At 41.3% G+C, this 24,787-nt stretch overlaps 2 protein-coding genes and 1 long non-coding RNA gene across 3 annotated transcripts; 1 reads left to right on the plus strand and 2 right to left on the minus strand.

Annotated features, from left to right (window-relative positions):
• Positions 1–507: 507 nt before the first annotated feature.
• On the minus strand, positions 508–1,275 carry ccl20a.4 (chemokine (C-C motif) ligand 20a, duplicate 4). Its single transcript, XM_046408171.1, has 4 exons — positions 1,115–1,275; positions 869–974; positions 701–781; positions 508–598 (listed from the first exon to the last, which is right to left on the minus strand). The coding sequence occupies exons 1-4, from the start codon at positions 1,176–1,178 to the stop codon at positions 589–591; spliced, it is 261 nt and encodes an 86-aa protein (XP_046264127.1). The 5' UTR covers positions 1,179–1,275; the 3' UTR covers positions 508–588.
• Positions 1,276–3,977: 2,702 nt separating this feature from the next.
• On the plus strand, positions 3,978–5,016 carry ccl20a.3 (chemokine (C-C motif) ligand 20a, duplicate 3). The gene is made up of 4 exons (XM_046408760.1): positions 3,978–4,163; positions 4,316–4,424; positions 4,525–4,599; positions 4,699–5,016. Exons 1-4 carry the CDS (start codon positions 4,088–4,090, stop codon positions 4,745–4,747), a joined length of 309 nt encoding a protein of 102 aa, XP_046264716.1. The 5' UTR covers positions 3,978–4,087; the 3' UTR covers positions 4,748–5,016.
• Positions 5,017–6,946: 1,930 nt separating this feature from the next.
• Positions 6,947–17,619, minus strand: LOC124069979. The gene is made up of 3 exons (XR_006845135.1): positions 17,436–17,619; positions 10,649–10,709; positions 6,947–8,469 (listed from the first exon to the last, which is right to left on the minus strand). It is a non-coding gene; the product is annotated as an uncharacterized LOC124069979 (long non-coding RNA).
• Positions 17,620–24,787: the final 7,168 nt, after the last annotated feature.

Here is a 24,787-nt window from a genome sequence, read left to right on the forward strand (position 1 = left end):
CTCCCCATTAATGGCAATAATATTTGAATTCCCCCCAGTAACATGGCTTCTTCCCCCAGGTCTTTCTGCTTTCTCGTCTTGTAGGTTCCCATGGATCGTGGTTGGCTTGCTATTATTAACATTTAGTCATATTTCCACATTACTACTAATACTACTATAGCTACTCGTCTTTTTAATATTTCCAGTACTCTACTATCGTTGCTGTTGCGCCTGTTTGGTCAAGGCAAATGGCCGTTCACCTAGAGCCAGGGTCTGCTCCGAGGTTTCTGCCCTTCGTGCTTGCTCATGGGGGAATGCTGGCTTTTACTGTAGACTAAACTAAACAGATTAGTAAAGACCTGCTCTAATTGGATAGTCATGAGAAAACTTTAGTTGTGATTTGACACTATATAAATACATGGACTTGAACTGAATTGAATTAAATAGACAGAGAAATGCCAAGTTATTAGAAAAAAAAAGATTGATTAGCACTAAAGTAATATATTTAAAGAAGTACATTAACAGTTATGCAAAAATATTTTATTTATTAAAAACAGTACAAAAAAACTATGAGTTTGAGTTGATATCTTCAGTTGATCTTCATGCAGCTCAATGTTTTCTGTAAAGAAAAAAAAAAGAATTAATCCACACTGTATTGTTCAGTAATCATATCGTAACATTGATATCTGTTGCGTGTGGTTGAACAGAGTAATGAACTTACTCTGGTACAGACTCCATGGCCTTTTGCACCCACTCTTGGTCAGGATTGGCACAGACAAGTCTCTTTCTCTTAGTCCTGAAACTGTACGAAGACAAGGGGAGAAGTTAATACTTCAGTACAATAGCAGAGCTGACAGTTTTGTCTGTTGTATTGATTTCATTTTCTTACATTACTGCCTTGATGTTACAATAATCTGTGTCCCTCTGGATTTTGTAGTATTTCAGCGCCTGCACTGGGAGTGGAGTTTCTTGGTACTGTGTGCAGCAAAAGGGACCTTTAAAAAAGCGACATTACAAACATGTCAGCAACAACAGAAGACGAGGACGAGATAAAACACAGGCAACAACCACGTGTTCTTCTGAATCAATAACACTGGTGAAATATAAAATAAATACTCGCTGATATCGTACTTACTGCTTTCAGTCAGCTCCGTCAGCACCATCAACATTAGGAAGACACACGCAGTGAGCTTTGCCATTCTTTGCTTCTATCCCACCCACAATCGGTTTTCTGATACTGATCTGATAAAGTTTGTCCCTGACAGTTAAGTTTAAATACTCTGTCAGACGGAAGGTGATGTACCACCAGAGAGAAGTGGAAATACCATCATTGTAAAGTACTTGTGGTCATGTGGGAAAGAATTGAATGCGGAGTACGTTAACCACAACAGTGGCACAAAACTCCCCTCTTCTGTGGGTTGACACGCGGGAATCAAGACACACATGTGTTACTTATTTTATAAAAAAACATTGCTGGCAGTAAATTGTAGGAAACAGTAAATGTTGTTAATTGAACACCATTAAACAGAATTAATATCTTTTAAAATGCCGTTAGAATTATTTGTTAAACTTTTATTTGTTAAACTATTCAGTTAGCAGTGCTGGATTGTAACAAGTACATTTACTCATTTTGTGCTTTTATACCTCTTGCTTGAATGTTATGCTACTTTATGTCTCTACTCCACCTTGTTTCACAGGGAAATATTATGCATTATAATATTTCATATTTTTCACATATTATACTCACAAGTGAGAGCTTCAGAATCCACACACAAAACATGAAATCAGTATATAAACCATAACATATTTTCGTAAATGAAAGTAACTGACTGTGCCTAAAGTGGTTAAAATTTGCTACAACTCCACTAACTGTAACATCAAAATGCTGATTTCACAGTAATGCAGTAACATAACAATTACAGGAGTTGTTTAGCCACGCAATGAGTACATTTACTTTTAATAACTGTATTATGTTACAATACTTTTTGAATGGTTTTACTTTAAGAGATACTTCAAGACTGCACCTTTAATTTTAACAGCGTTCACTGAGATCAGAATCTACTTTTCAAGACAACCCTGAGAACAATCAAACACACAACACAGCACAATATGATAACTTGACATTAACCCCAAACCACACTGAACCTCAGAACAAAACATCCTGATCTTGTTGCTGTGTACAAGCAACATTATGAGGCAAAATGCAAAGCGGCGTTTTTTTTCCGCACACCATTTTGTCCTTATTGGCTTTACATCAGGCTCTCGTTCATATTAATTTTACAGTTCATCAGTCAGCACCTCTAGCTGACATAACATCTTGCTTTTACTTATGAAAGTGAGTAGACGACGGCGACATGCAAATTTTTCAGCTAAGGAGAGTCAGAGGTGACCATCAAGTGAAAGCGATGGTAGTTTGTTTTTCATCAAAAGGCAGCACATTTACTATGGACATCATTTTATACAGTGTGTGAGACAGAGAAGTCTTTATTTCAGACATTTTTAAAAAGACATTAGGACATGTCGCAGTAGGTGGGTGTAAGAATATTAAAATAACTGATGTCTGAACTCCATTTAGCTGCTTCAGTTTCAGGGCCTGGTATAGTGAATACTGTCAGTGAAACATGAGCTTTTCCTACTGTGACAAGACACTGCAAATCCATTTTTCTCAATCAACTCCTTGATTGGCTCCTTTAAACGTTCTGAATTTTCAGTCATTTCTAACAAATCTTAAACCATTCTGAATAATTCACATCAAAGATTATTGTATTTCTGTATTTTTTTTTCTCTGCTCTTCTCACAGGATCATAGTGAGTTTCCTCCTTCTTCTTTCTGTGTGTAGGCGCCTTTTCATGTCTCGTTACAGAAACGTGGTTTCCTAAAATATTCCTTTCATTAAAGGACGGCTTCACATTTTTTAAAGTTCGCTTACAGATCTGTCTATAGTTTTTGGTTTATTTGGAAGACACCCTTTATAAGTTCAGATTAATGTGGATTTTGTGTGTAATGTGTCACACTGCAAAGGAATCGCTTCACCTCTGGCCCGAACAGGAATGTTGATCACAGCTACCGTAATTCTTTTATTGAACATTGGTTTCCCTGGCACAGCAGGTATAATAATTACTCGTAAGGTTAAGATTCAACATGAACAATCATGTGGCAGTGAAGAGTGAGGTGTGGTTTTGTTGGAAAGTTTATAATGCGCCATTAGACAGCAATTGAACTGTATCATGACCTATTTCAGAGCTCTCCATGCTGCTGTTTCCTTTGATGCATGGTTCTTTACTATATAATAACGGTTCCTCTGACCTAGAAAAGAACCTCTGTACAGCCTCAAAGCAACCTACTTGTTGCAGCCCACGAAATGTCAGGCCACAAGAAGTTCTTCAGTGGAACCTTCTGAACTCTTTCTTGAGACACATTTTGAAATAGTTTTTTAAATCATACAGCATATTGCGCTGTTAACAGTATCGTGGCAAAAGTCAGTTAGAGAGGTTTGGCACACCTTTGAAATGCTGTGCTGCCTACACGGGACTCTTTGAGGTCTTGTTTTTCAAGGTGTGGTGGATTTTACAGTGGCCCATCTTAAATTTTTTTAGTTAAATTAGTTTGCTGAACTGTAATTAGACATTGGATCTGTTCCGCTTCTATTCTGGTTGAGTCTGTTTTGTTCTACTTGTATCCATTATGTTATTGCTCTGAACCATAATGCAGTAGCATAATGCCATTTACTGTATGGTGACCGTTAATTCCCGATGAACAATCATTCTGATTGCTCCTTACTTTACATACATGGAGTTACATGGGGTTTTTCAAATTAATATAATCTGTTTGATAATAAACACACAGACACAAATAATCAGCGTTCACAGGTGAATGACAATACAACAATCTAATCATTTTCACTGGGGAAAATGAGGGGAGTTTCTCAGATGGAGTAATAGTTCTGCTTTGTCTTTTGTGAGTGGAAGTTTCCTATTTCTCTGCAGAAGATAAAAGGCGGCTGTGATGATCAGCGTGTCACCACAACCTCTCTGACTCCACCTGAGAACCGGCTAGACAACAGCTCAGCTCAGAGTCACTGCTGCCGACACAGAAGACAGAGGAAGACATGGTGTCAATCAAAGCTACGGCGATGGTGATCGCGCTCCTCGTCTTTTGTCTGCTGGCCTCAGACACGTCTGCCGGTATGTACTGCACCGGGTTTCCTCTCTCAAGTCTGCCTCCATTTGTTATTATTTTCCCACTTAATTAATTAATGAATTGTATTTGTATGTATTTGTCTTTTTCCTGCTTCTTTTCTATGTCTAATCAGATGATCTTTTCTCTCGCTTCGCAGTGTCCTATGGATGTTGTCGAGGTTACACAAAAGGCAGAATATCATTTAAATCAATAAAGGGATACTCAGTCCAGACTATCAGCGAGGTGTGCCATATCAATGCCATCATGTGAGTATCAACAAGATGACGTTAATGTCCTAAATAAAACACAGTATTACTTTTTATCACAAGTGTATAAATCTTGTCTCTTGTCTCTGTCCTTTTACAGTTTCCACACACGTAACGGGCAAGTATGCACTAATCCTGCCTTGAACTGGGTGATGGACTACATCGACAAAATAAGGTATGATTTTTAGCAAGAAAATTGTGCAAACAAACAGTATAATTCTGCAGGTTGCCAAATGTATTTTCGCGATTATAACTCGATCAATTGTCATTGCAGGAACAGAGCGCGAAAGGTTCACATCAACAGCTCACAACAACAGAATTAGAGTTTCTCAGCTTTGTGAAGAAACGGTGGAGCTCAGCTGCAGCTGCTGTCGTTCTCAGCGCTGGTATCCAGGAACCAGAGAGGGTTCACAGCTTTATCATTCATTTATTTCATTTATATCCTGCTAAAAAATGTGCCTTTATGACTGACATATATGATTCCAAAACATTGTTTAACTTTTATATTTTTATATTTTTTGTAATAAAAGATAAGATGTTATGTTTTCACTTGTTGTAAAATGAAAAGATTAAAGTTTTGTATAAAAAAGAAGCAACTTTCCAATGAATGCTTTCATGGCCTCAAAGTAAAACGGAATTTTAAATAATAAATACAAACCACAAACTGAACCGTAGCTACACACGTACACTTCCCCAACAGCTCATCACTTTTTTATCTTAACTTCTTTGTTTATGTTCTCACGGCTAAAAATTCAGCTCGGGAAGTTTTGAGTCCTGTGATCAGAGCCCCAGCGAATAGTAACACACAGAGCGGTGCCAATCAGGTAGTAGAGCAGGTATTTCCATGCTGACACACAGCTGACATCAGCTATAATGACGTGTAATGCTTTGTTTAATTTAGAGGTCATTGTGCAGTGCCTCTGGCTGTGTGTTCGGTGTGTGAATAACAATTAGAAATGTTTTTAAAATCAACTTTAAAAAGTCGAGACAGCCGTTAGCTGATTTCAAAATGAAAAATATTTCACTGCACTGTAATAACATCACCGAAGCCACCACATGTATGTCTTTTTATTTCGTGCGCTTGATGTTAACCTAGTGGTGCGTAACTTTTAATCCTCACTCACAATATCAGACTTTCACTATTCGATCGTATGTTTTTTGTCAGATGAATTACACTCTGGTTGGGAGTGTAGGAAGGTGGACAGAGTGTCTGTAACCATGACTGTATAAAAACACACAGAAAGAAATAGTGAAAAAGGCAAACAGATGAACTGATGAAGAAAGGAACTACAACACCTGAACTGGATTCTATACATAGTAGTTTCACATGTATTATTAACATGACGTCAGTACTTTTACTATCAATACCAGTTTATCAAGAGACTCTTAAGGAAACTCTCCTCATGAAAAAATATCCCTCTTATTACTCCTCTTATAAACTAAAATGTCTGTCAGGGGGCTTGACAATACAAATTACTCTGTTGATTGGTAAATTGAAAACAAAACCTATTCTTTGAAGCCTTACTACAAACTTTATTATTATGAAACTGAGTCTGAGTATTTCAGGACAACCTTTGGACTATTAATGATGAAATTATTTTTCTATCTACCTTTAAACATATTCATATTTTTCGTTACTAATAATAAAATCAGTCAATTTTGTTCCCCAATGACTTTATCAGGACAAATTGGTAATTTGTGTGTATTTAAAACTTTGCCTATACAAAACCAGGGTTACAAAGTGCTTAACTCAAGCTATGTAAAATAAGTAAAAATAAATGAATATGTTTTACAAATAGTAAGCTGATCACTGTGATTAGACTATTTCATGTCATTTCAACAATTATTAACCTACAGAATGAACAACCATCTTGCACAAGAAGTCTGTAAAAAAAATACTCTTTGAACACTAGATGGCGGTAGTATCACTTCACAGTGTTTTGAACTACTCTCAGCAACACTTCTTGGTTTTGCTGTTTCGATTCTACCTCTAAGTAAAAATGTCATCACACTGCATAACATTAAATCGGCGTTAGATCACACATTCTCTGTCAGCATCTTAACATGGGCACAAATACATTTGCTCATCTCAGGTGGGTACAAAGATTGCTGAAAATGTATTGAATTCAAACTGCCAATAACTATACTTGTATCATGGATGTGCTTAGGATCCAATGCCTGGCCATCAGCTGTACATGTTGGCAACACCAACAAAGTTAAAGAAATGAACAAATGGGTGTTTTCTCACATTGCATGAATCCATCCCAAATGACAGCACAGGGCCACGCTCGCAGCTGCTATTACATTACCTCCACTGATCTGCACCATCGTACAGAGTGCTTCTCTATGAATAATACAGAAAGACTGGGGAGAGAGGGACATGGGGCTGGGCTACTACATGACAGAGGAAGTACATACTGTTGAAAGACTGAGAGACTGTGGAAAGATGGGAGGGTGGAAGGGTATCCAGGAGTGAAACACTGAATATGAGTTAAAGCAAATAATCAGATCAGACACGAATGTGTGACTTGTGATTTAACTTTATTGAATTATTTAGTGAACCAGCCTTAAAAACGTCCAGCAAATATCAGCACTTCATGAGATCATAAAACACAAAATGCCAAATACATGTGCCATGTGTGTTTACATGGACTACAGATCGAGGACACAGTGTGAGAAATGGCAGCAGCATGGCCAGTCCCAGGCTGTCTGAGGGAAGACAAGGTCAGAGACAGTTTTCCCATGAGGGAGCACGCTGCTTTCGTAAGAGAAGAAAATAACATATTACACTCTGAGATCAGCAGAAAGGTTTTCTCTCTCTCTCTCACACACACACACACACACATGAAACTCAAACACAGATAATGAGACATGCATGGTCTTCTTTCAGGATTTGAAAACTGCTTGTATCCTTGCACACTCGCAGTAGCACCAGGAAGAATATTGAGATATACTAAAAACTAGATAATAATTTTGCTGCTGCTATAATCTTTCTAACCCCCCCTACCCACCCAAAACACACTTCCTTGTCCTCCCTCTGTTTGTCACTCATTCATTCTTGCCAGCACAGTTAGCACAGAGTTAACTGGGCTCAGTATATAATTAGACAAACAAAAAAGAGAGGGATGCAACATCTAAAGGAGAAGAGACTCCAAATGATTACACATTCACTCCGCTTCCTTCCCCCTTGCTGCACACATAACCGCCAATTAGAGGAGAAGAGAGGAGGATGAGGACAAGCAAGCAGCCAGAAGTCTATTTGTGTCTCTCTCTCTCTCTCTCTCTCTTTCTCCCCCTCTCTCTCCTCCCCCTGAAGACTCCCAGCGCCAGGGAGGAGAGGAAGAGAGGAGAAAATAGAAGTGAAAAACAAGAAGTATATAAATAAAGAAATCAGAGTGTTTCACATCCGGTCGGCTGATTGGCTGAGACACGAGTCAGGCAGATCTGGGCCACAGTTGCACTCATTGTTCAGTGAGCTTTTCTACACAGTCCAACCCAGCGACAGCAATGAATGTTGATTGTGACCTTTGGTCTTTGGGTGCAGTGGAAACAGAGTGTCACTTTTGTGCGTGCGTGTGTGTCCCTTCGTCTCGGAGATTTGCATGCGCCCACTTGCCCTTTTGTTCATTTTTGCTCATTCCTGACGTTGCCAGAGCCAGCCGCGGGGCACAGTCAACGGTCGATGGTTTTTATGTGATCCATACCAAACTCACCGACAGCGTTGAATGTTCACCGAGGCAAGCGGGACAAGTGGGACTGTGAGCGCGAGCCGAGCTGACGTGGGGGGGGGGGTCAGAAGCTCTGGGTGGGACAAGACTTCACTCAAACCACAGGGCTCAGGTCGCACATGACACAGGACAGTGGCAGAATGTGTCCACCGTCCACAGTGCAAAGACGGTTTTGGCAATGTTACACAAGATGTTTTGTGGTGGGTTTAAGCTTGAACATAAAGCGAGAGGGTCTGATTGATTGTATTAATACCACCTCATTAGTCAGAGGAACTCCAAGTCTTTCATCTTCAGTTCAAAACTGGCCATAACAGCATCTGAAACAGACAAGGAGGAAGTTGTTAGCAGTAATACTGTGTGGTATAGTTTTTCACTTTAAAAGGGTCAGTTCACCTACTACAAAAGCCTATTTTCGATGTTTCCAAGTAGCACAACAAGAAGTACAACTTTTGCTCACAGCACTGAGACATACAGTATTTAAAAGTCCCAGCTACTCTAAATATTACGCAACACAGTTTTCATAGAGACTTTAAAATGCAATTTTGTCATTGCAATGAGCTACAAAGGTGAAATAAAGATGAAATTCAATCCAAGTCCACTGATTTGGGGTGAAGGAAGACAAATAGACAAATGAAACCAAAATTATTTGCATGGATAAATAACTTGAATCAAGTGAGACTACATTTTTGACATTTGAATGAACCTACTTTAAAATCAGTTTTACAGCAAATAAATATGTTTTAATTAAATAAAATAAGCGTCAGAGAACTATGTTTGAGCCTGCCATGATTTTCACATACATCTAGTCCAGAGAACAATGCTGCTGATGTCCTGCCGTGCAGCCAAGCTTTTCATACTCCAGCCATCAGCCAGCCACAGGCTGAGAGCTCCCATTGTCAGAAGCAGGCCATAGCAGGGGAACAACTGCCGACAGTGTCACTGCGCTGCAGCACGGACCAGGGCTGACGTCAGGATGGCAAACGCTGATCTATGGTCATTCATTGCCCTGTTCCATGGGTTAAGGGCACTGATGTCATTGAGCAGTCTAGACCTGCTTCCATTACCCTACTGTGGGAGGCCGACGTCAGGCTAGCATGATAACACATTGGCTAAAGCGGATGAGTAATGCATCACATTATTGCACCTACAATTCAGAAGGCCATAAAACAGACAATTTGGTTTTTGTCTCGTGAGTTTGCTGGATATTTGAATGACTGCCTCTACATTTTTTCACGGCATGCTTTGCTTTATGAATAAGTGAAAATGCACAAATTAATTTGCGCGATCATGGGAAAAGAATTAATTTAGCTAGTAGGTAGTCAAATAATTTAGTGTAATATTTATAGCCCCCTTGTAAATGACATAATTCACTATAAATTGTCTTTTTTTCTGCTTGCTTTTTCCTCATGTCTGAACCAGAAGTCTCTCTTCTCTCACGTTGAAGCAGACCGGCTCAGATAATAAACTAAATTCATAAGCCATATTACATCTTCCCAACTCCATCACAGTCTCTCTCTGTCTCTCTCTCTCTCTCACTCACTCACTCACTCACTCTCACACACACACACACACACACCTCGGCCTGCTATGAGACCTAAAATGAAAAATAGGCGGCGGGTCGGGGGGAGAGGAGAAAAGGGGGCTTTGCCATGGCAACCCCTGTGTCAGCCAGCCATTTCTTCTTAATCCTCCCCAGTTCAATGTCGCGCCCTCTGAGGGACCCCCTCTCTACAGCTGAATATTTCTTTTGTGTTGAGTGTGTGTGTGTGTGTGTGCGCGAGTGCGAGAAAGATGGAGGGAGGGATCACGGATGGTGGAGGGATTGGGAGTGGGGGAGATCATAGCTAGCCCAGCTTAAATGGGGGGCCAAGCTCCAGGCCACAGAGTCTCAACGTTACACCGGGGGTACAAACCAGAGATCAAATCACTCACAGACAGACGCACACTCACATACGTATACACATTTAAACCCTATATCGATGGAGGGAGATAATCTTTTGAAATAGCAGATAATTGCATCATATGGCAAACAGCCGGGCCTTTCCCCTCCCATGGGCCTATCGACAACAAAACCCCACACTTTAATTTTTTTCTTTCATGAAACTCTCATGGTTGCTCACTCTTGCCTGTGTGGACCACTCTAACATTACTGACAAAAGCGGTTTTGGAGAAGTGGGTGGGGAAAGGCGTCAGCTGCTAGACAAAATTAAAAGGCCTCTATTTGTTCCCGACAATAAACGTCCCCATCTTTGGAGCTCCACAGCTGCAGCCAGATAGGCTTTCATTTCTAACTGCGGACTAATAGAGAGAAACGTCTCCTTCCCTCTACTGTAAGCCGATTTAGTGCGCAGGATCAAATTCAGGAGGTTTATATTCATCTCTCTGTGATTCTACGCCACCAAGAAAGGGAACAAAAGAATGTGGCACATGGTGAATATTCAGTAAAGAGAAATTGATGACTTTATGAAGATGTTTCCATGATGATGTGCGGTATACCTGATGGAAATGGTCTTCATGGAGTCACAAAAGTCAGCGACAGGAGGCACAACGTGAACACCTATAGAGAGAAAACAAAGCAGATTTCAATGCAAAAATGAAACGTAGTGGAGATCAATTTGTGCAAAAACTCCCCCACAACTTTTCTTCAGCTCTGACCATCTACATTCACAATTAATCTAATTTTGACTACAGCGTTTCCTAATCAGATGATTAATGTCCAGTGCATCCTCCGGAAATCCCAAAACATACTTTCCCCAAGGCTGAGCAATGGAGGTGGGTGGAGGAAGTGCCAGTGGAGTGTCTCTGGGGTGGTCTGATGTGGCCGTGGGCGAGGCTTTAATGTAGCGTCATGTCCACTCCAGTGTATACTGTACATTGTGCTAATGACTAACAGACCTGCAGTCTGCCTGTAGCAGCCTCACACGCCACTCAATGCCTACACATGCATATGCTCCATTTTAATGGCAGCCTTCAGACTTCATTTGAAGCATGCTGTGCTGTTCCCAAAAAAAACCCCTGATTTTTCATAAGGGAGGAAACATATGACTTTAAGGACCTACAGTGGCCTCAGACTAATATTTGACCCTTGTGGGTTGACTATATAAAGTGGCCATTTTAAATGAAAATAAGTGTAATTACAGCCTGGCTGCTCCTGTGGTAGTTCTTAGTCTCTTTGTATAGATATGGGCTTGCCAAACATCTGGCTGGGATATTATAAGCGACATAGGCTGCGTACATAATTTTAAAAAATGATATTGTCAGACAAACCTGGCAAAAGAACTGAAGAAGAAAGAGTAGCTCTATTTTTTCTTGAAATGATATAGTGAAAGAAAAAATATAAACAGTCAATGTGCTCTATGTCAACCTAGTCTATTAGAGAGCAAAGGGGGCATTGTAACACAAGGTGTAGAGTGTGTTCAACAAGTGCGCAGACATAAACCAAAAACAAAAGGCATGGAGTTAGTGCCTTGGGACTGATTGGCAGGGTGGGGTCGTTGGGCGACCCTTGACCTTTTTAACCCCAAGGAATGTTGTCGTGCTGGTGCGTGTATTGTTCCAGCCTCTCCGAGGAGCACCCCCCTCCCACGCACACACACACAAACCTCCTCTTTCTTAACCTAATCCTTTTCTTTTCTGCTCTTCATCGTGGGACTTCAGCAAACAAAAGGTATCCGCAGGTTTGATAGTGTGCTGTTGTCGGTCTGAAGTGCACATGCACGCATAAACGGCTGCTGATGAATGTGCCGGACTAAAGGACCAGCAAAGATGCAGTAGAAGCGCGTCTAAGAAAACCACACTCAAAAAAACGTTCTTTGCTCTATCACTCATCAAATAAACCACTGCTTTAATGGTCCACCCTCCAGATCTAAGAGATCTGAGTATCTTCAGGCAGTCTGAGAGTCTGGCTCTGGAGGAAGTCACCAGCAGCAGAAGGAGACTGACAGATGAGAGGGCCAGACAGACAATTACTGGCCAGGTATGTCCTTTATACCCACCTAGGGCTGGTCAGAGGAAATGGAGGAATTTATGATGTCATAAAAAAGTGCCAGAAGAGAAGTGCCTGAGAACAGGTTGTCTCTGGAGCTGCAGCCATAAAAGACTCCTGCGGCTTCTGCTCCCTCCCCCTGACTACCACCCGAGATGATAACACAAGACTGAGCTGCAGTAGGCTATAAGAGATACGCAGCAGAGGCATAGAATATACAAGTGTATGTATAATTCAACTCATCTGTAAACATGGAATGATGTGTCCCTGAATAATTATGTGACTGAAAACTAGAGATGGAGTGTAACAAAAACACTCAAGTGCTGTGCATGTGCAGATTTTGGAGGTACTGCAGAAAATACTTAACTTTATTTTTTTTTTTTTTACATATTTTTTGTGTGCAAAATGAAGAATAAAGTCAGAAAATATGGTGCATGTGTTCACTTCCTTAACAGTGAATGTATTCAGTAATTAGACCCACTGCCAGCTGAACAACATATGGGATTTAAGACCAAAACTTTTCACTTTAAGTACATTCTACTGCAAATATATGCTTTTACTTTACTCAAGTGTTGATTATGAAGTATTTTAAACTGTCAATTTGAAGGATCAGAATATATAATAATCAATAATTTAATTGCTAATGCCCACTTGATGGAACTGGACTGCTCCAGAATCATTTACATCATTAAAAGCTTTCTTTCATGCTTTTTCCCCCCCTTAATTTCTAACATTTTCTTTACAGTTTACACACACACACACACACAAATAAAAATCTTAACGCAGGAAGCATCTTGAACAAGAGAAACACCATCTGTCGGCTCAGAAACAAAGCAGGTGTAAGGAAGAGAAACCTGAAAAAGGTTCTGTGTGTACAGTAAGGATACCCAGCCCTCTTTGCATGCACACACGAACTCGCATTTATACGTATGCTTACAGCACTCTCACAGCCTCGGCACTTGTTTAAAGAAAAGGAAAAGACAAGATGGTTATTTGCTCTACAATCTAACTATGGATGCCTCCCATTGTAAAAAGGAGTGGCTGCACAGCCCTGTTTCCTTTCATCCCTCTCCTTGAGGCACGCTGCCTTTGTCTCACAGAGGACAGAACAGCCACCCTCCCGGCTACGCTACACTGGTCAAATACCTGGGAACTACCACTGGCCTGGTGGGAAAAACAACAAGAGGATGAGGACGAGGAAGAGGAGGGGGTAAGGTGTGAGTGTTAATCTGAGGTACAGCAGGACTGTCCGGCTAAGACAGAGGAGACTGTTAAATAAAACCTGCTATTAAATCTCAGAAAGGAGGAAGTTCAAAGCTGCAGAGAACTATGAACACCTGGTGCTAAACTGCGCTTTCAAAAGATGTTAGACTCTGTGACATTAAAAAAAAAAAAAAAAAATGCTACATATGATTTTTAGTCTTTGCCATCTGTTTTTACTTTTCCTTCAGTTTTCAGTCAGTGCTCCTCTTTCTTCCTTATTAAAAGGCAGTAACTGCATGTGTGCAATTAAAAACTCTGAGGTTAAGGAAGCCCCCACCCCCCAATTCTGCACTTTCATGCCAGCTCAGCAGAATGAAGGCAGTTCCTGTATACGAGGTACTGTATAGGGGTGAAGTGAGTTTAAGTCCTACCAAAACCCGACTGCAGCCGACTGAATGTGAAGCTTTAAGTTCCAGTCCACACGACCTGCCTCGGCAACCAGACCTCACTGTCACACCTCATAAAGCCGGGCTAGAGCGGCGAGGTGGTGTTTAAAAGCCGGGAGGAAACGATAAGGCAAAATAAGGACAAACACAGAAGAAAATAAGAATGCACCCATTCAGGAAACTGTAGAGAAAAGAGTGAAAAGCCGTAGACAAAAGCTCTTTAGCTGAAACTCTGATGGCATGTCTGCAGCACAACGAAAAAGAAAAATATACTTTTGGGACAAATTGCAGCAGGAAACGTAAGAAAGTGAAAATGCCATTGAGGAATTGTTAAGACCGTAATCCTCTCTTCTTACTTCTAGTTTTTGCTTAGCTGTCGAGAGGGAAGCGAGAACCCACAAGTTTATTTTCAAATAGTCCACAAAGAATGCCTGTCATTTCCTGGCGTTCCCCACTTCCATATGAAAGCCCCCTTTTCCTTTAGGAACAATGGGAAAGATTCCAAAATTTCCATGGGGAGTTTCTTGCATGGCGATACAATAGAGAGCATGTTGTGACAGAACTGTGACCGGCTGTTTGTCTCAGCTGTGACACGATCAGGACTAATGCAGTGTTTTTGTCTTACTGCAACCGCACTTCATGATTAAAGCAGCCTCACAACAGCTGTTACGTCTCATGAATGCGCTAAGAAATAAGTCTGATTCCCTCAATGACAACTTGCTGGAAAATTCCTTATTTCTCATACCTGGGATGCTGCAAAACCTTGAGTGTGACTTTGTGGAGGAGGGACTTGGTGCATCAAACTGTTTAATTATGATATACTAATATAAATGTCTGACTTTATCAAGCGTAGATGAGGACTAAAATCTAAAATCTAACAGAGTAGCTTTTCTAACATCTTAATCTGCATTTTCTAATCCATAACTTTAACTGTAACACAGCTGTAACACACACACACACACACATATCTACACACAGTCACACACAAGCTGTAAGAGTTTCTCAATTAACCAAAAGAGCTCGTTTGATCCTGAGTGCAAAGGGTTCCAGTGTCATGTGCTGCTGAACAGGCCAACAGGCTCTTGAAAGCCACCTGGCTTGACCTGAGCAGACCCAGGCCTTTGGCTAGACGAGAGGTCGGAGGTCACCCACTCATCTAGACAGGCAGTATGTCATGGTGCCTGAGGCAGGGTGCACTACCTAACCTTTGTGCACTACCTAACCTTTCCATTTACCCAACACCACGCACGCAGACAAGCACAAACACACACATATGGATGCTGGTTACTGCTGCGATGAACTCACTCAACCCTTAACTTCATGAGCACAATGTAAGCGTATGCGGTGAACAGCTGCTATAAGATTTGCTGCTGTGGAACCATAGATGTGCAATAAAGTCCGAGATGGATTGAAAAATAAAATGACGTGGGCATTGTGTCAAACTCTTTTCCTATGAATTTACTATACGTGTTCCAGATGTCGAAATAATGCATTAAAAAGCCTGCGTATTATATTCCGATGATTGAAAAGAACGACGCAGAAGCATTTCTACTCCTCATTTGTGTATCCAGCGTTTGATGGCAGCAGGAAAACAACTGGCGGTCTGCTGGAAGTCATGTGATGGTGGGAGAAGTAAGATGGGACTCCCTGACGCTAACGACATTACATTTTCATGACGAACAGAAAACTGTAGGAAGATTTTTTTTTTTTTTTAAATTGTTCTATGATTTCTGTTGAGAAACAAATGACGTGTAACAAAGGAGCAACCACAGAGATCTGTGGCTGAGAGCCTCTCCGCTGTGATAGCAGGTTGCTTCTCAACATAATTGTGGGGTGCAGCTGATGAAACTCATCACATGTGATAATGAGCTATACGGGAATGATGATCATAACTCCAGCAGGAGATAAGATAAACCAACATCCAACCACCCCGCTGCCCCCGGAACAGTAACAGGAAGACAGCGGCTTTGCTCTGTTCATTTCACCCTGATGACTCTCTGAGAGCAGCTCCAAACCGAATTAAAGCCCTACAAGAGATATGCACACGGACATTCGCTGCTCTTCGCCATGAGGTTGCTGCTTTTTCTCTTCATGTGGGCCAAAGTGAATTACATGTAACTCGAACTGAGAGGGTCAGAAGTGCGGTTATCACAGCACATCGGTACTGTTCAATCACTGAGCAGCTTTCTGTTAACGTGACACCCATCCCTTTTCTCAATTGAATATGTAAAGCCTGCCAACAAAATGTTTGTCTTTAAATAAAAGACCATGCATTTTTCTCTTTTTCATAAACGCATGCTGTGTATACAATCCATAGCCTGTAAAATGCAGTGCTGCACTAAGCGTCTAGACCTTCAAGATCCAAATGGCAGGAGAATTTATGGAGACGGCCTCATTAACCTTAAGGCATATTAGTGTTTGGCAGGCGTCAGCGTCTCCTTAAAGAAAGCCTGTCTCAGCTGCATTAAACTACCTGGAGGGCAAACCCACTGAGTGGCACGTTAGGTCACATCGTGCCCCCTCAAAAAAAAACTGAGCGTGAAACGCAGTTGTGTATTTGGTCAGCGTGTATCCTCTCGCAGTGCCCACCCTGAAAATGGCAGTCTGGCTGTGTTTGCCATGTGCTGGAGGCCCAAATTCCGGGAGGAAGTCAGATGCGCAAAGACTGTTTCCGACAATTCAGGATGCGCAAAGCCATGCAGTCTAGTTGGACTATTCCAGTTCCTGTTTGCATATGAAAAACAACATAAATGCATGCGTTATGTTGCACTGCACCTCGCCACGACACAGAAAATATTCTAATTGCACCCGGTTTCTTCCAGTGCCTATTTATTTTCTGGCTGCGTTACGCACCCTTCCACGCAGACGGATCACATCATGAGTCACGGCTTGGCGAGAAACGGGTGGCGGCTCTGAATGATCGCTGTCTGTTGTGCTCTTCAGGTGTCTCACTGGATTCTTTGGGGCAGGATGGCTGCTGTAATGTCGATACAATGACAGATGGTACACACAAAGCCGGTGCGCATTGTTCAGCTGAAAAATAATAGCCACCATTTATCAGCGTTCGCCGACTTTCGGGCCCAATAGAAACAGGAGACTGTCTGGTGAGTGAAATGAATCAAAGTTATATTGTTTGGGAGGCTCCCACCAGGATTCTTTTGGGCCGCACTGGCTGTTCACGCGTATGGTTAAAACTTTCCAAGCGACGGAAACAGCATTTGCCAGTACACTGTGTACCATCGATGCGTCTGGCAAAACATTACAAAAGTTGAAATGTGCACAAAAATGTCGCACAGAGCCTTCGGAAATCACTGTATTACCCTGGACTCACACGGATGATTCTTGTGAAACTGCCGATGAAAGATGTTTTTTTTCCTCTTTCTCTGCTGGCGTGTTTCACGTGCGCTGGATTTAGAGACGTGAAGCCGCCTTGTTAGGAGACTACTGAGCGCCAACCAAGACCCCATCGCACAACATGTCAGGGTTTCCCATTCATTCCATGTGCATATTTCAGCAGAATATCCATAGTTGAAATAAATGAACATATTACAGAAGCATCATTCCTTCTAACTAGAGCGTCACTTTGCACAAAACACCGCCTGTCTGTTTTAGGTCATAGTTTATGCATTTTACATGATGGCATACTTACAGTTTTCTCCTTCACCTCCTGTTTGCGAAACAGCAGGTTTCACTGTCCTTGAAGTGGACTGATGCGGTTTCTTCAAGTCTGCCACAGTGGGTATTTTCACTCTCATCACTTCCGTCCGAGACCTACTCTCCACAGACTGAACGCCTGCCGCCCTGATCCACGGATTACGTCTGTTTGAGAGGCAGGAGGGAGGGCATCCGGTTTACAGGGATCACCGGGAGGACCGGGATTGGCTCAGAGAAGATAGCTTGATAAAATGCGCCTCTGCTATTGGACGACGGGGCAAGCGCGAGGAGGGGGAAGGCTTGTCGTGTATTATTTAGGAGAAACCGGGTGGAGAGTGGAGGAGGAGGAGAATACTCGGGGCAAAGCGGCGTATGCAGACAATGCCCTGTGTCTCAGAAATTCAGATTATATTGGTGGACTTATCCACAACAGTTTATGGCTTCCAGTGATCTCTTCATATGGACTAACAGTCGAATTGGAGCACTTATGTTAACCCAAGAGTGTATGCGTTGGCTTTTAGTGTTTAAATGACCTCAGGGTGCTTAATACAGGCTGTGGGATCACTGTAATAACCCCATAATGGCAATTTCCTACAGGAAACGCATGATGTGATACAGAAAAAAATCCCTTGAATTTCCATCATTAGTGTAGTAGGTCTATATTTCTCTTTGTAACCTTTCTTTAGATGTTTGTCTGAACTGAGGATTAAAATTTGACAAAAATAAAATATGCTGGACTGACTAGATGGAAGGGAAACAACTATAAATAAATCAAACAGCCATTATTTTGCAACATCAAACCTCAAGAAAGTCTGTGAGTGTGTGTGCGTTTCTGCGCGCGTGCATGCATGTGACTTTCTGTATGTGTGTGCGTGTCTGTGTATGAGTGTGTATGGGATTCTGTGTGTGTGTGTTTCTGCTGTATGTAGGCTATGAGAAAGCTGGAGCTGCAGAATTTTCCACACAGGAGTAGAGGAGGAAATGGTGCATGGATAATTCTCTCTTCAGATCCTCTGGTACTCGCTCCGAGAGTACTCAGCTGAATCAATACTGCTCAAAGCTTTCTCATGTTCCCCTTCTCACTTGGGAGGCTGTGGTAGTCCAGGGCCGGTCCATTTTTAGGTGTTTACTCGAGATGATGCTTTGAATTAAAAACTCCAGCACTCTTTCAGCAGAGGGGTAATTACAATACTAAATCACCCTTGACCTACAAACTCCATGCACACACACACACACACACACACACACACACACACACACACACACACACTCTTAATACAGACTGTTGTTAACCTGCATACTGCGCCGGTGTGTGAGCAGACAGAGAAATCCTAATAACCACAGCAGGGGCTCTTCTCTGACCGGTAGCCATGGTGATTGGACACATTTCTCCACACAGCAGAAAGGCAGCCTGTCTGTGCTGCACCACACAGGCCTTTATTGGGCCCAGACCCTTGGACTGGAAGGAAGGAAGTACCAAGTGGAGGATCACACCCATTTCATTGTGACTCTACAAATTTACGACAGTCAAGAGGCCGTGAAGCACAAATTAGCTCTTTTTGGAAAGACGCTCTGCTCTTGTCTCTGTTAAACTGATAAAATAGCACGCTCGAATCTCAACAAAGCGGCACATCATCTGATTATTGTGTGGATTTGAAGGCTCATTTGCATAACTGGTGGGAATGATGCTCTCAGAAGTATAGCACCTAGAGTTATTCAGTATTCAGTCTAATTTCAAACATCCAAATGAGAGCAACAGCCTTGGCTTGATTTCCTTTAAGCTTCTAATCTCTCTTTCCTCTTAATTTAGCTGTAGCTTCAATCACAGCGCTTTCACAAATCTAAACCGTGTGGGAGTTTATGTGTGTGACTGTTATCATGTGAAAACCTTATAATTACATATTGGGTATTTAATTTTAATTGAAGGGTCATTTGGTTCTCCACGTGTTAAAGATTTTGGCACAACTTTCTGATAAAACAGCCTTTATAACAGCTGTATAAATTATAACTGCTGGAAGGTTAATAAATCATTTATTAATGCCTTCAGTTAGAAGTCATGAATGAGAACTGGGTCTCCTTCTTGATCACCAGGTTATGAAAAAGTCCTATGACTGGTGTTTTATTTTTTAGTGAACTACTGTTTAACACCGCAGATGATCCGTTTATTAACCCGTAGCCTCGCTTACTAAAAACATAAAGTCGTATTAAAAAGTGGAAAAAAATCATGATCCTTCACTTACTAATCTTTAAAATGATAGCTTATATGAAATGCTAAAGAAACAAAACAATCATTTGGATTACTATAATTTATAACTGTAATATTACCCAGAACAAAAGATAAACACCAGCAACCTGGCAACCTGACAATACAGCAGTTGTTCTCATTATGATCTGTAAGGCATTAGGAGCAAGCTTATGCATCTGTAGAAAGCATAAATAACAGATAATTGTCTTAAAAATGGAAAGGCACTCAGTACACTCGGTGGTTTAGCTCCTACAGCCCATTTGCATCTGATGTGGCCAATAGATTATGGTGGGTAACGTTCACCAGTGTTAGCAAACTTCAGCTCTTGTCATGAAGATGAGATGACTGAGGTCACTCCTTATTAGAAAGTAGTACCAAACAATTATTCAACTGCTTGAGCCAAAGAGATCTTCTCAAAATCAATCTGATCATCAATCTGAAAACTGCTCAATTCATTACAAGTTGATATTTTTTGCATAAGAATCATGTGAAGTCTTGTCTGTGTAAGCAAGACTGATGTGCGGATTTACTCTTATGTTTGTGTGCTTGTGTGTGTGTGGACACATATTCCTGGGACAAATGGAACAAATCACCACAACGTAAATCATTAAATATTACCTATTTAAGGTGAGGTTGAGTTTAGGGTTGGGATTAGGCAAGTAATGTTTATTACTATGGTTAGGTGGTTAATCCTCCGGGAAATGAATGTAAGTCTATGTAATGTCCCCAAAAGTGATGGAAACAAGACTTTGTGTATATGTGTGTGTGTGAGAGAGAGAGATCCAGACTCAAGCCAGGCCTGGACTCAACACAAATGGAAAGTGTCCGATATGCTACTGCTGATTTCCATGACAACTTATTAAGCTGAGGCTTAAAACCATGGCTGTGCCATACTGTGCCTAGTGAGAGTGACATCTCCAGCTGCTTCAGTAATGAGCTGTCTAACATGCTGTCATCTTCTACAGATGGACTACATACAGTAGGCCACTCGACACTTCTGAGAATTATCCAGTCATACACGTTTTGAAGGAATATTTTTGACATTTCAGGAATTATGCTTATTCACTTTCTTGTTGAGAATTAGACAGCTCATGTCATGTGTGGTAAATATGAAGCTACCACTGGCTAGATTAACTTAATCTGGACTGGAAATTAACTGGAAACTCTGGGAAATTGCTTGCTGTTTGGCTTTGTCCACAGGTAACAAAATTCATCTACCAAGATCTCTGAAGGTCATTAATTAACATAACTTAATATAATCAGTACTAACAAGTGTGAAGACAACACATGGTTCAACAAAGGTCTAGAAATAATCTAACACATAACTCCACAAAGCTGTGAAAACCACAAGATGTTTTCACAGTTCAGATTTTGTATATATTCAATAAATTAAACCTGAAGTGTAATAAGCTGTAGAGGTGCTGGGAGGTGGATTTTGCTTCATTTGAAAGGACCGAGCTGTTTCCCCCGTTTCCAGACTTTACGCTACACTACATTACACATTTAGTGTGCGAACATGAGAGCGAAATCGATCTCATTATCTCAATCTCAGCAAGAAATTGGTTTTTTTTTTATTTTCCAGGATGTCAAACTGATCCTTTGACGTTTAATCAGTTAAACGTTAGAGATGAGACATGTTTATCAGCAAACTAAAGTATTGTGCACATGCCTAACATAAAGGGCTGTAGTTTGGACATCCAGATATGTGAGTGCTTCCAGAAGAGAACAGATGATTTTAACAACTGCAGTCACCACCAGTCGCCTTTTTTTCTTGCCTGCAAACTAAAGCAGCTATAAAATCTGGAATATCATTAGACCCACACAGGTTTTGTTTACTTGATGGGTCAGACAATCTTCATATAGCTGTTGTCTGGAAACTGTTCTCATACAGCTAATTGCGAACCACAGTGTGAGCGCCTTATCTCACATCATCAACAGTATGACGCAGTCCTCACCAACACCAGACCACCTCCACCAACCCTGCGTACAACTCTGCCATCATGGATGGCCTCCTGTCAGCTTTCATTCTTGCTCGATGCCAGGAGCAAATTCTCCATCTCAATTAATCACTGAGTTTCTAATGGAATGCTTCCCTTCAGGATGAGGCCCATCACAGAGGGGGCTGCAGTCAGTGCTGTCGGTGAAGCTGCTCTGATTGCCTGAATACACTCCAAGCTTTGGAGTCACTGCAGATGTCTGCTAATTGTGGTGATTATGGTGAGCGGAGGGGGGTAGGAATATGTAATGAATTTCCCATTGCTTTCATGCCTCACATCCTTTGGTTATGTGCATCTGCTACACAAGCGGAGCATCCGCAGGGTTTGGAGACGGACAAAAGTGACATGGGGAATTGGGCATAGGCTTTTGGATGGGCAGTTATTCTAACACCAAGTGCAGCCAGATTGGGTCAATTTATTCTTTTAGCTCTGTTCAGTTCTGATACAATGCTGGATTTAATTTGTCTCCTCTCCTCTCCTCTTCTGTTTTATGCTCCTGTTCTGCCAATTCTTTTCTAGTCATCTTGAATGGGTGGATGACTTTAAAAACCTTAAGAAACTTTTCTCTCTGGTCAAAATGAGATCCAACATTTATCAATTTTCTCTGCATAGCTAAGAATCCATGATTGGTTTCAAAGGTCTTTACAATTTGAATAACTCTGCCTTAAGACCCACTGATTAAAAGACAAAAACAACACAAAAAAGGTTTAATGGGGGAGAAAGGGAGACCTCTCAGAAAGAAGGACAGACATGCAATGCATTTAATTTATGTTGTATGAAGTAGGGAGAAGAACAATAGTAAAATTACAGTATAGAGAGATGCAACGACAATAACAATAGTTCAACATTTGGGAAATGTGCATTTTCATTGTCTTGCCTACCGTCATATGAGAGGATCAATGTCACTTTCAGGTCTGAATGGTAAATATAAAGCCAGAGCACGGAGATGGTTAGCTTACTGTAGCTCAAAATTTGTGTCAGCATCTATGAAGTTGACCAACTGACATCATATTTGATTTGTTTAATGTGCTCAAAAACAAAAGTGTAGAAATGACAAATTGACAAAAATGACAAAAGTGGAGGTTATGTCTCAGATTACAGAGCCAGGCTTACTCCTGTTTCCAGCCTTCATGCTGAGCTAACCTAACAATATATGTGAGTGGTATGAATCTTGTCATCTAACTCTCAGCACAAAAGCAAATAACCAAGTGTCCCAAAGGAAATAAATGTACAATATTAGGTAAATATTACATGTAAAATGATGCAGAGGTTTAATTGCATCTGTGAGAAAGCTCTGTTCAGACTCCAAAGGCAGAAATAAAACAATCTTAAATCTGTTATACAGTCCTCAGTATGTCAGAAACACTGTGTAAATATTATATTTTTACAGGAGAAATAAAACTGGCAGTTGCACTAATTTAAAAGCCATATGCAAATTCCTTGTGCAGCTTAACAACCTATTAAACTGAGAGGATTATACATGCAACCTGAATTTCTGCACATTCTTTTCTTTATGGTTATCATGCCACTCTTGGACATGCTACTCTGGACGATGAACTGGAACAAATCATATTCATACATTTAGCATATTAATGACATTAAATATCAGACATTCTCTCTGTTGAAAATGCAAACATGCCCGATTTATTGTGGATGTGCTTTTGCGAGGCAAGAGTTAGCTAATTCCTTCGGGGCGAGTGCCCTTGCTGTCACACTGATCAAAGACTTTCTCTTGATATGAGCATAAACTGCTCTATGCCCCATCACCATCAATGTCTGTGCATGCGTGTGAGTGTCTGTGCGTGTGTGTGTATCTGTTTGTGCAAGTGTATGTCTATGCATGTGTGTATATGTGTATATGTGAGGTGTGTGTGTGTGTGTGTGTGTGTGTGTGTGTGTGTGTGTGCATATGCATCCCCCATCACCAGAGGCTGTATTATGCATTGTTGTTGGCATGGCCTACATGCTCATCCAAGCATGGTTCAGTGTGGTACAGTACACACGTCTTCCCATCTACACTGCACTTTCCTGTTGTGTCCCCAGGCCTGCTTCATTTACCTTTGCTCCTGAATTAATGCTAGTTAACTGTCACATTAACTCAGATCTGTTGGTCTGCTTTGTCAACAACATAAACTAGCCTCAGTATGTGATAGCCAGGGTTATTTTTGCTTTGATACACAGCACACGCATGGACAGAGTTGGATTATGTAGGCTACCTAAAGCTGCAACCATCCATATATAACCTCCATCCTGTCTGAACGAAGTGCATTGTTGCATAAGATTTTCAACCTATATGCTGCTGTGTGTATTCTCGGAAAACGTGCAGGAAAAGGTAAACTTCTTCGTTAAGTGCAGTTTTGGCAGTAGTGCAGGTGTTTCATTCAGAGGCCAAACCGTTGGTTCAGACGCTCGATTGAACGGGTGCACGGCCTCATGTCTGTGTGTGTCTTCACATGTACATGTGTGTGGAGCATAGATGTGCCTGCCAGAAGCAAGTGTGTTAAATTCTCTTAGCATGTGTGACGAATCAAGTGGCTGGGAAAAGAGCAGTGCGTTGCATGGCCTCCCCAGGCCCCTCACAAACTGAATTCTAAAGAGGCTATCGATCTGTCAAGATCTCAGTTCACATTTTGCTCTGCCCCTGTCTCACTATGTTATCTATCTGACCTTGTATCTCCATTTCTGTAGCTTCCACTGTGTCTGTCTTTGTATCTTGTTCTTTATGTTTTACTCATCTTGAATAGACATGATGCAGAATGTGGGAGAGAGAGATGCTGCAAGCATGTGAGATAGATAAAAAAAAAAAAAAAAAAAAAAAAGAGGGAGCATCCCCCACTCTTACGTCTTTCATCCTAATCCGTAGTCTCTGTCCAAGACAGGGCCTCCTTTTCACTTGCCTGCCCTAAAGCCTCTTATATGTGACCCCTCTGTCTCTCCCTCAGGGCTCTCTCCCACGGCCAGAAACCACACTCTCAAATACACAGACACATACATCTGTGCTTTTTAGTTTATGGTAATAAGCTGCGTAAAGAGATAGTTGCATGTGTTTACGTTGAAACAAGGCAACATTTCTACCAAAAAATACAAACAAGAGGTCAGAATGCA

This window comes from Scatophagus argus, chromosome 13 (assembly GCF_020382885.2).
Source record: "Scatophagus argus isolate fScaArg1 chromosome 13, fScaArg1.pri, whole genome shotgun sequence".
NCBI lineage: Eukaryota > Metazoa > Chordata > Actinopteri > Scatophagidae > Scatophagus > Scatophagus argus.

Coding starts and splice junctions, on each gene's coding strand:
- ccl20a.4 (XM_046408171.1), bottom strand. CDS start 1,178: ATGGCAAAGCTCACTGCGTGTGTCTTCCTAATGTTGATGGTGCTGACG. Junction 975..1,114: donor GACGGAGCTGACTGAAAGCA/GTAAGTACGATA, acceptor GCTTTTTTAAAG/GTCCCTTTTGCTGCACACAG. Junction 782..868: donor TGTAACATCAAGGCAGTAAT/GTAAGAAAATGA, acceptor GTCTTCGTACAG/TTTCAGGACTAAGAGAAAGA.
- ccl20a.3 (XM_046408760.1), top strand. CDS start 4,088: ATGGTGTCAATCAAAGCTACGGCGATGGTGATCGCGCTCCTCGTCTTT. Junction 4,164..4,315: donor GGCCTCAGACACGTCTGCCG/GTATGTACTGCA, acceptor CTCGCTTCGCAG/TGTCCTATGGATGTTGTCGA. Junction 4,425..4,524: donor TGCCATATCAATGCCATCAT/GTGAGTATCAAC, acceptor GTCCTTTTACAG/TTTCCACACACGTAACGGGC.